The sequence below is a fragment of the Littorina saxatilis genome, linkage group LG8, assembly GCF_037325665.1.
Source record: "Littorina saxatilis isolate snail1 linkage group LG8, US_GU_Lsax_2.0, whole genome shotgun sequence".
NCBI classification, from domain to species: domain Eukaryota; kingdom Metazoa; phylum Mollusca; class Gastropoda; order Littorinimorpha; family Littorinidae; genus Littorina; species Littorina saxatilis.
Window position 1 is genome coordinate 50,490,520 of NC_090252.1, and position 11,348 is coordinate 50,501,867.

At 40.8% G+C, this 11,348-nt stretch overlaps 2 protein-coding genes across 2 annotated transcripts in view; both read right to left on the reverse strand.

Annotated features, from left to right (window-relative positions):
* Positions 1 to 1,137: 1,137 nt before the first annotated feature.
* On the reverse strand, positions 1,138 to 6,492 carry LOC138973775 (uncharacterized). The gene is made up of 6 exons (XM_070346486.1): positions 6,188 to 6,492; positions 5,345 to 5,449; positions 4,646 to 4,870; positions 3,757 to 3,809; positions 2,616 to 2,726; positions 1,138 to 1,670 (listed from the first exon to the last, which is right to left on the reverse strand). Exons 1-6 carry the CDS (start codon positions 6,426 to 6,428, stop codon positions 1,551 to 1,553), a joined length of 855 nt encoding a protein of 284 aa, XP_070202587.1. The 5' UTR covers positions 6,429 to 6,492; the 3' UTR covers positions 1,138 to 1,550.
* A 275-nt stretch (positions 6,493 to 6,767) lies between these two features.
* Positions 6,768 to 11,348, reverse strand: part of LOC138973776 (uncharacterized) — a 7,223-nt gene continuing 2,642 nt past the window's right edge. Inside the window, exons 4-8 of the mRNA XM_070346487.1 lie at positions 10,346 to 10,462; positions 9,330 to 9,566; positions 8,692 to 8,997; positions 7,887 to 8,195; positions 6,768 to 7,129 (exon numbers count right to left, since the gene is read on the reverse strand). Coding sequence (XP_070202588.1) covers positions 6,816 to 7,129; positions 7,887 to 8,195; positions 8,692 to 8,997; positions 9,330 to 9,566; positions 10,346 to 10,462 — 1,283 coding nt within the window. The 3' untranslated portion in view covers positions 6,768 to 6,815. The remainder of the gene's footprint in view (positions 7,130 to 7,886; positions 8,196 to 8,691; positions 8,998 to 9,329; positions 9,567 to 10,345; positions 10,463 to 11,348) is intronic.

Consider the following 11,348-nt stretch of genomic DNA (forward strand, 5'->3'; position numbering starts at 1 on the left):
CTGATGTATGGGATGCAATAAACAAACGTTTCTTTCATTATGAAAGCAATGCAGGTCGAAAAAAACGAACATTCAGCTTACAAGATACACAGATGCTAGCGAACGATCGAACCTCTGTTTGCTATCCGTGTGTCGACAAGCATCGCTACCATAGGAATAATCCCAAAAGAATATGCAACACAACAGAAAGAAAATGTGTTCCCTCAATACTGTTTCGAACGTTTTCTCCGTGTCCCTGTCTACTGCAGACCGGTTTACAAGAACAAAAACCAAAACAAAACAATGTCTCCCTTGCACCCGGACAGCACACAGATAAAAACTAGAGTTTAAGCTGGTGCAACCTTAATCCAATCAGAAATATGCTTAAAGGTAGATTGTAATACACTCTTAATTGCTTTGCTGCTAAAGAGTTCTATCCGCAGTTTTATTAACCCGTGCATAACACTAGTTTGAACAGTCGAACACCACTGATCATAATGCGAATGGTTGCGAACCAAAACAAAAAAACGAGTACCCTCCCTTGCATCGTACCAGACGACTGGTTTATCTACCGAGACGCGTCCTTTGGCTTCGCTTCGTTATCACGTATTTGCGAGCAAGTCTACTCTTTTGCCTGGCTCTTCAGTAAGTCCACATTGGCGATGAAGGTATCTAAGAACTTAACATGTGTGTATTTTTCCGTAATCCAGTCATATTCTTTCAAAATGCAATCAAGCGGCGGTGACAGACTTGGGTCCCCATACCAGTTTAGGTTCATGCAAACACACTCGCAAAACAAGTGTTTATCACGTAGATACATTTCAAATAGGGAGCAAATGGTTAAATCTACATATGTGTTCCCTAAAATTTGCTTCTCTGTCAATAAGACTAATTGTATAATAATACGTTCGAAAAAAACAACGTGGAATCGATTCTGAATCGAGTCGAGAAAGCCAAATGGGGGCCAAACCGGTTTCCCCGTTCCGCCGACCTGAAACGCAAAAGAATTGTGCGCTTCAACTAAATGGATTTCTATACGACTTCATTACTTTCTTGCAACTTATGAACCTTTACTTAAAGCTTTTAAACGGTCTGAAAGTAGTGTTACCGCGTACTTATAGATGCACTCATTCGTTTTATTTTTTCAGCGACGGTCACTTAGTTTAAGGTTGCAAAAAGGCCATGTCTCGCTGAAAACACTGTTTCACACTCCACAGATCGCAACAGTGCCGCTAGTAGTCTACACTTTGTGTTTGATGGTAGAATGGGATATACAGATTACAACACTCGTGGTTTTTTATATGGCTTGTATTTCAGTCAAGACCCAGCGGGAATATCAATCGAGAGCCACTCGCCAAAGGCTCGTGTCTCCCGATGATATTCATCCGCTGGGTCTTGACTGAAATACAAGCCATATAAAAAACCACTCGTGTTGTAACCTATACATATATATATATATATATATATATTTAGAACACATAATAAGGAAAGACAAAATATATTAACAACTCCAACGAGAACTCATTGTCACCATTAATTTCGCAATAAGCGATTCGCTGTCCTGCTTCTGTTCACTGTTTCAGAAAGCGTGTGTTGGTGATGTGATCGTAGCTTGAATCCTTGTAAAGCGAGGGCTGACCAGGAAGTACATGATTGTAAGCTGTGTTGGTGGCTCTCGGTGCTCCGTCACCCTGCACACACACACACACACACACACACACACACACACACACACACACACGCACACACACATACACACATACACACGCACTCACTCACGCACGCACGCACACATACACACACACACACACACATACACACACGGACATTACCAACTAGAAGCTACATGGCAGACTGTGTGGCTGTGTGTGTGGCTGGCCGGTTGGCCTGCTGCATTTCTGTCTGTGTCTCTCTCTGTCTTTTGTCTCTCTGTCTCTGTTTCTCTCTTGCTTTCGCTCTCTCGCACTCTCTGCCCGTATGTCGGTCTGTCTGTCGGTCTGCATGTTTGGATCTCTCTCTCTCTCTCTCTCTCTCTCTCTCTCTCTCTCTCTCTCTCTCTCTCTCTCTCTCTCTCTCTCTCTTTCTCTCTCTCTCTCTCTCTCTCCTACTTTCTCTCTCCCTCCCTCCCTCCCCTCTCTCTCTCTCTCTCTCTCTCTCCCTCTCTATCTCTCTCTCTCTCTCTATTCTCTCTTTCCTGAAGAATAATGATGATGATGATGATGATGATGATGATGATGATGATGATGATGATGATGATGATGATGATGATGATGATGATGATGATGACGACGACGACGATGTTGAAGAGGATGAGGAGCAGAAGGAGGATACTTTAAATCATAGATAGAAAGAAACATGCACACTACAGCACTCTCTCTCTCTCTCTCTCTGTCTCTCTCTCTCTCTCTCTCTCTCTCTCTCTCTCTCTCTCTCTCTCTCTCTATTCTCTCTTTCCTGAAGAATAATGATGATGATAATGATGATGATGATGATGATGATGATGATGATGATGATGATGATGATGATGATGACGACGACGACGATGTTGAAGAGGATGAGGAGCAGAAGGAGGATACTTTAAATCATAGATAGAAAGAAACATGCACACTACAGCACCATAGTGCTTTGATTCTCACCATTGTAGGCGTGTGGCTGTCGTCGGGATCTCGACATAGTTTAGAATGTCCAGCGCACAACTGTAGTTTGTTGTATGCATATGAACTGTCTGTATGTGTTCGTCTTGCAACCTGTAAAGATATATCAAGTGAACTTCGACTGCTGGTCAGATCTTTATGTAACTGCGTGACCATACGCGTATCGAATAACTGAAATTATACAGGTAAAATAGCAAGAATATGCAGGACGCAGAAAAAGTGAAAACCATTGGTGCGATATAAGGTAAGATATATGTCTCCCCCCTCTCCCGCCCTCTCTGAAAAAAAAGGTGTTCAACAAAAAAATACGCATTCAATAACGGACAAGTGCAAAGGAGAATACAAAATCCCACACATACTTCTTATTGCAATCAACAATGCGACAATTTGTGTTCTTTCTTTGTTCATGTGCTGCGACACCAACGTGCACTACTTGCTTTTTGTTCACGAGTAGACTTATACGTGTGTGATCGTGTGTGTTCCCGCCATTTAGGCAGCCGTACTCCATTTGCAAAGAATGCATGGTTTTTATTTCGTTTTTCTATAAATAACCCATCGAATGTTGACATGGACTATAGGATAAGTTTCAGGTGTACTTGTTTGTGTGCTTGCATGTACACACACAACATGATGAGACAGTACCAGGTCTACACATACGTTTACCCCAACACATCTTCACCCTTTGTCCACCATTCACAGCAGAATTTCGAACCCAGGACCTTCCACACAGTGAGCGGGAGGTCGTGTGTTCGAACCCCGGCCGGGACTTTAATATTGGAAATCTAGTGGCTGCTCCGCCTGGCGTCTGGCATTATGGGGTTAGTGCTAGGACTGGTTGGTCCGGTGTCAGAATAATGTGACTGGGTGATACATGAAGCCTGTGCTGCGACTTCTGTCTTGTGTGTGGCGCACGTTATATGTCAAAGCAGCACCGCCCTGATATGGCCCTTCGTGGTCGGCTGGGCGTTAAGCAAACAAACAAACAGACAAACAAACAAACAAACAAACCTTCCACACGGACGTACACTGTTTAAACCACCAGGCTTTTGCGCCCAATGTCACAGGTAAACTTGACGTATAGTTTGTGAAACCTAATGGCATCACACTTTGCCTGAACACTCACCGTTTTCCGTGTGTCCAAGCTTCCTGTTGACAAGAAAGAAGACACACTGCCACCTTAAACAAAAGTAAACAGACAATTAATTAACACTCTGAAACATCGTAAACAGGTAACATAATTCCTTAATTGTGTTTGTTTGTTTGTTTGTTTGAATGTTTGTTTTCTCTTGTTTTTATGGAAAACACAAATCCTAAAGGATTAAACTTGAGTGGAGTGATCGGCACTGCAGTCTTCATAAATATTTGCCTTGCTACACAATGTTCTATATATATAAACCATTATTGTCACTCATCTTGTGAGCAGTACGGTATATACGCAAGTAAAGCGTTGAATGGCAGTGAATTGGAATACAAAGCGCACAAGGGAGACACAGCGTTCACAACCTCTTTTATTTGCTTATTTGCTGACTTGTCAATGGGAATTTCTTTTCTCAGACGGGCGTTTGAGATGTCTGTGAAAAGCATTGCACAAACAATGGATATAACGTTGTTACTAATGAAGACACCTTCGGATAAAAATCGAAAAATGGAGAAGGAGAAGAAATTAACAACGCTGAAATATGGATGAAACGAAGGTCTACGATGTCATGTTTGTTATTAACAGATTAAGAAGACGAGTGTCTTCGTAGAATAAGAGGAAAGTGTTACACCCCCGTGTCACCACTGTGGCACGTAAAAGACCTCGGTTAAACTGTCATAAGTGCAGGTGGCTGATTACACCTAAACACGCACACACCTGGGTAGCGCGACTCTGTTGCTGCTACCTTTCCACTGGGAGGAAGCGACCCGAATTTTCCAGCGATGGAACAATAAAGTGATGAAAATAAAGGAAAAGCAATGAAAACACGAACAAATAAACAAAAAGCAAATGAGCAATGATCGCGTGTACTTACTTTGGTTTCCAATACTTTTGCAGTTACATGTGTCAGTGAGATCCGCAGAGCCAAAGAGCCCTGTACTCGACTCGGACTGTAGTATTAACGGTCTGTTGTGTGTGGGTTGTGGCAAAGGAGGTAGCGGTCGTGATCGTCTCTCCAAAGCAATGAGATCTTCGATAACGGAGTAGACTCCTGACCTGATGCTCTCCCTTGCTGTCAGAGCTGCCTTGAAGATTTTGTCTGGAGGAATAAATAAGAACATAATGATTAAGCGACTGTTATTGTGGGTTATTTGTTTTGAGAGACGGACCCCAAGAGTGATCGTGAAAGAGAGAGAGAAGAGAGAGAGAGAGAGAGAGAGAGAGAGAGAGAGAGAGAGAGAGAGAGAGAGAGAGAAGGAAAGGGAGAGTGAGACAGGAAGAGACGGAGACACAAAGAAAAAGACAGACAGACAGAGACAGAGATAGAAACAGAAATAGAGAAGGAGAGGAAAAGAGAGAAAGAGGGGGAAAGAGAGAGAGAGAGAGAGAGAGAGAGAGAGAGGGAAAGAGAGAGAGAAAGAGAGAGAGAGAGAGAGAGAGAAACAGAAACAGACAGATATAGACACAGAAACAAATAGAGACATGCAATGACAGACAAACATACTGATATTGATGGTGGAGGTGTTTAGTAGCTTTCAGTTCAAGCAAGCATAATAATTCTTACTATGCTTACTTCTTTTTTTGCAGGACACGACAACAACGACGATGACAACGACGAAAACGATGACACCACCAGCAGCACCACATGCTAATTTCCAGAATTCAGCACTTTCTTTGCCTGCAACAGGGTGATTTAAATGCACAACACAATACTTTTCTCATGTAATATAAACGGTATAGATTATATCAGTCTATGGATGATTGTCCCTGGTTTTAAGTTCTTTGATGGGAAGTTGATAGTTTGTTTTCGTAAAGTCAAGTAACGAAAAATTAAAACATAAACAAAAATAAGGAGGCTAAGTTATCAACGTATAAAGGGAAGTAATTACAGAAGTAAGTGAGCTGACGCATTGAACTAACAAGACACTGTTGTAGTAGTTGTGTTAGTTCTCATTAAACGTGTTATTTTGTATTAGTATAACATTATATTATGTTATGGAAGCTATTATATTATTTTTCGTGTGACGTGACATGATATAGCTAACACCGCCATAAATGATAATTCCTCAGAATTAATTTCCGAAATATATGCATGAAGATTACAGACGATCAAGTTGTGTGTACTGGTAAAACAAACTTAATATGTTAGTAGACGACCAAGTGTTCTCAAATGTTTTCAAGATAAGTAAACAACAAAACAAATTTGAATTTCAACTTACAAAATCAAAGACTTGTTTTATTTTAACTTTATTATACATTTTAATCTAAACAGAATAGAAAGGTTGTTTGTTTGTCAACATCTCTTTAACCAATTACATATATAACATGAAGGATAGTTTACACGGGATAAACCCTTTTTTGTAGTTAAATGTACGCACAAATGCTCAATCGTATCACTCATCGGACACTGTCTTACATGCAACGTTCAGCAGAATACTCTTCCTGTTAAGCTCAGTAACGCTGCTGTCTGCAGTACACGTGAAGGTCCCCATGTCACGACACTGGACTGCAGACAGTGTCAGCACAGCTTCGTGACTCCAGTTGCCTGTTTTCCGATAGAAAACGTCAGCAGAAGAAATGGATTTCTGGTCTTTGGTGATGGTTACATTTGGAAATGGACGCCCTGAGACTACACAGATCAGATTCAGGGTAGCCATGTCGTCTTCGTCAACCAGATAGGTCTGGTTTGTTCCATTAAACGAAAAGGTTTCCACCACTGCTTTTTCTGAAACATAAGTAAAGAGAACATTTTTAGACGTTTACTGCGATTCTAAAAACAACTAATCATGTCTAGAAAAAGAAGGCCTTAGGGTGATCATATATAGATGGCTATTTAAGTTGCGTTTGGTGACAACTCTCTTATCTGTAACATATTTCAATTTTGTTGATACATTCTTTGAGTGTTCTTAAACCAAACAAAAGGACATTATTTTGTCAAAGCAATTTAGCGCATTTTTTTTTGTTAAAGTGCGCATCAGTTGGACTACTAACAAAAATATAACAACTTATAACAACTTGACTTTCCTCTAATTAAATCCCCCCTCTCACTTGCCTTCAAAAAGAAAAACAGCGGTAGAAGCAAGCTGATAAGACTCAGGGCGTATCCAGGTAGCGTTACAGAAGCACGTCATTCCGACTTCAGCGTTGTCGCCAGTAGAATTCACTCTGACAGAACTTGACACAGATTCTGCAAACACTTGGTCTGTTCCATCTGGAAGGTCAGGATTGATGCAGTAAAAATGAACAGACTCAACAATCGGTTTTCCCCCAGACACCGTGCAAGTCAGGACATCTCCTGGTCGGAGAAATTCACGCCCTTGGGTGTATTTTTGTATGAGGGGGTTGCCCTTCGGAGGATCTGTAATGCAATCGAAGATAAATCAAACACAATCATTTCTTCAGTATCAGCAACGTATTTTGTAATATTCGCTTCGCTCCGTCGGGCTTCAATTAGCTTTTGTTGGGCATCAATCCCCGATGAAGACCTCGAAGTTTCAAATGGAAGCATGTTAATGTGTAATTAGGCCAAAAAAAAAAATTGTCTGTTTAGGGTAACATGACCAAAAAAAGTAGGGTCGGTAGGTAGGTAGGTTTTTTTTTTTGTTTTTTTGTTGTTTTTTTTGTGTGTGTGTGTGTAAATGCTATGTTGGCTGAACATTCACTTCTTATATTTGATGAATACATGTTTCAAAACTAATGTATAAATAAAACAGAGAGAAAGGGAGAGAAAGAAACGCCAAATGTCTCTTTTTAGCATTTTTACCTCTTTTTTTTTCTTTTTTTTTTTTGAAATCAAAAAAAAGTTTTTGGGTCGGCGCCAAATCGATAGGGTCGGTCGGGTTACCCTAAACAGACAATTTTTTTTTTGGCCTTAACACATTGCATATATACAATCAGCACGAAAACGTTTAAAGCAAAATTGGATAGTTTACCAGAAACCATATTATAATGTTGATACGAAGAAATATTGTTTTTCTTTTATGTTGATCTAATGTCAAATAGAAACCCATGCAATATTAAACAACATGATATACTACAATACAGTGCTACGCAACACGCTTATCTTCTTTTCACAGTTGTTGGATTTTGGCGATATTTTACTTTATGATACTTACGTTCATTTTTGAACAGTCTAGTGGACGACAGTTTATAGAAGTGTTGTTCAAAGTTCCAAGTCGTACTGCAGAAGCATTCTAGCGCGGTGTTTGTGGAACGTTGATCAAGCGTCACCGTGAGAGAGCTTGATACCGATGTTGCATCATGATTGTCCGTTTCATCTGGAAGGTGAGGCTGTATGCAGTAGAAGTGAACAGAATCCACGAGTGGCTTTCCCCCTGTCACTGTGCAAATCAGCTTGTCTCCTGTCCGGATGTAGTCACGCTCTGTGACTTGTGGCTGGATGTCTGGGTTTTGCAATGGGGGATCTGTTGTCAATACATTAATTTGATGTTTTAAATATCAAAATAAAATGTTTAAATATGTTTATACATCAAATTCAAATTAACTACTACAAATGTTCACTGAACATTAATTGAAGTTAGCATGTAAAGAACGCGAATGACAATACATTACATTTTATTTTTTAAAACAAGATCAAAATAATTCAGGTGGAATTTAATTGTAGTCAACATGTCTATTTTCACAATAGGGAATAGTGCAACGTTTTTTCGTAAACGCAAATGTGTACAAAGCTACTGTTCTAGCAATTTAGTTTGTTGATTGTGTTTGTATCATAGCCAATTCTTATAGATGGATAAACGACAATGAGGAAGTTTATATGGAATCAAACGCAATGTATTTTGGGCACGAAGATATAGATCGAGATTAGCCAATCTGTCATTATAATCTAAACAAACAAATAACCAGAGAAACAGATAATCAAGCAAACGATCAACACAAAAGAAAGCTGATTGGACTTACACGAAAACTGCAGCTGTAGCTCCTTGGAGGCTATTTTCGTAGGAATGAACCTCAGGTCCATTGGATTAGAACCACCATATATGCTGACTGCAGTGCAAGTCATAGTCTTCATATCATCAGCTTCAGGATTTGGTGTGAAGACACAGACGTTCTGAGGGACTCGGTTGTTACAGGCAACGCCACCCCATGTGTAGTAAGGTGTGGGGTAGACATCTGCAGCGTTGCAAGTCAAGGTGAATGTCTGTGACCCGTTGCTGATTAGGTCTGTGGGTCCTTCAAGGCGCACATCTCCTGCATGAGGGCCAACTGGAAAACAGTGAACAGACAAATCGCTCGAATACACATGCAAGATGACTGATAATAACCTGAACTGTGCGGTGTACACAGCTTGTTTCTATAATATCATCACAGAAAGTAGTGCGATCTGTTTGCCGCGGAAATCATGCTTGAAAGAACTATACTGGGAATCCCCAAGTTCACAGGATTTGTTCACAACAATTGATAACGTGGCGGGCATTGGCGATGTATACCTGACCGGTATTTACAAAATATATAACAAACAAATACACCAACAGATACAATATGGGTAGAAGACACACATCGTGTTGTTAATAGCAGTAATAATTTCTAGTACTTACATGCAACAAGAAGGGTGTAGCTTGCTCGATACACCACACCTCCAGCCGTCACTTCACACGTGTATTGTGTACCGTTATCCTTACGCTGAACGTTGACCAGGGTGAGCTTGTCGGACCTTGAATGTCCAGGCCAAGTCACGGTAACGCCGCCATGAGTGTCCAATGTCCTCTGTCTACACTGGCAAGTCTGGCTTGCGTTTTCCATCACATAGAGTGGACAGATTATTTGTACTCTGCCTGTTAACAAGCAGGACATTACTATATTATTTCTTGATGAAATGTTAAACTAAAGGAACTGAAAAAGAATGACACTTTAAAATAAACATCTGCTGACTATATTTGCATTAAAGAAAGAGAAAAAATGTAAGTTGTACGCCCTCACGGCAAAGCCATTAAGGGCGTGTTACAGGGGAAAGCCCGGCTTCGTATAAACAAAAACAACAACAAAATGCAGAGGGAGGGAGGGGGGGGGGGCTGCGAGAGGAGACCTGAAATGGGCTCGGGACCAGGTTGGGTCGTCTTGGGTCAGTGCTGAAATGGTTACTTTATGGGCTGTTGGCCGAACGGACACCGTGGCTTCATATTTTTGCATGCATGTATTTGTGTTTCCAAGGCCTGAAGGTTTCGCTGTGACCCTGAGATCTTTATATTTTTATTAAATCTAGATTTCCTGCTTAAATTTGTTGTTTCTATATTAACGTTCAACATACAATTATTATTACTGTGACAGGGCATGCTGTTATTTCTTCTGATATCAAACCTTAAAACCTGTGTTACACGTTTTTTTACATGTTAACTTTTATTTGCGAGTGATCAACACGCTTCTGTGATACCAATGAATTAAGACTTACGGTTGGCAAGCGCACAGCGCTTCTTAATACAAGTAGTGGGTATGTAATTGGTGGCTAAGCAAATTAACTTGTATTACCTTCTCTTCGGATTGTGTTATACTGCGTCTCGGTTTTAATGTTAACAGTATTTTGCCTGTGTGACCCAAACCTAGAACGTGCACGTACCACAGTTTTGCTCGTCACTACTATCACCACAGTCGTTGCCCCCATCACAACGCCTGTGTCGCGAGATACACCGGTTGTTGTCGCACCGCCATCTGTCTGCTGGGCACTGCCACTGGTCTGTAAAACGAATCTAGCAATTAGCATGCAAATCAAATTCCTAGCATGAGCGTGCTTTCCAGTTATGGTTAGCTAAACTTACTCGAGTTCAACCGAAAACAACTCGACACTCTCACAGGCTTCATGGTGTCTTTATCTCGGGGCGGGGACGTAGCTCAGTTGGTAGCGCGCTGGCTTTGTAGCCAGTTGGTCGCTATTAGCGTGGGTTCGATCCCCACGTTCGGCGAGAGATTTATTTCTCGGAGTCAACTTTGTGCAGACTCTCTTCGGTGTCCGAACACCTCCGTGTGCACACATGCGCACGAAAAAGATCCCACGTCCACAGCGAAAGTCTCAGGGCTTGGAAAACACGAAGACACGCATGCGTCATCTCTCGTCTCTGATTATCATGATCGTATTTCGATACTTTGACGAGACAAACCCAATGCTGGTGTGTCGAAGAAGACAGCCACAGCGGGCTTGTTCGAATCAAAGTATCACACCATATCTTCAGCGTATTACCAATACCTGTCCCAATATAGACCAGTTGGTCTAAGAGGACGTTAAACCCTAATAGTCAGCCAGTCAGTCTTTATCTCACCGAATTTGTCTGTAACTCATTCTGTTCATTCCTTGGATAACCCCCCATCCCCTTTCTGTTCTGTCGTTATGAAAATAGCATTGGCTGTACAGTTGGTTTAAACAGTGCTTATTCAACAATTCATAGATAATTCAACATAATACATGTTAAGGATCAACAATTCATAGATAATTCAACATAATACATGTTAAGGATCAACAATTCATAGATAATTCAACATAATACATGTTAAGGATCAACAATTCATAGATAATTCAACATAATACATGTTAAGGATCAACAATTCATAGATAATTCAACATAATA

Excerpts from the sequence above, each read along its gene's own strand:
- LOC138973775 (XM_070346486.1), bottom strand. The coding sequence starts at position 6,428 with ATGGCTACCCTGAATCTGATCTGTGTAGTCTCAGGGCGTCCATTTCCA. Across the intron at positions 4,871-5,344 it reads CGTGTCCTGCAAAAAAAGAA|ACAAAATCTTCAAGGCAGCT; the intron begins GTAAGCATAGTA and ends TTATTCCTCCAG. Across the intron at positions 1,671-2,615 it reads ACAGCCACACGCCTACAATG|GGTGACGGAGCACCGAGAGC; the intron begins GTGAGAATCAAA and ends GTGTGTGTGCAG.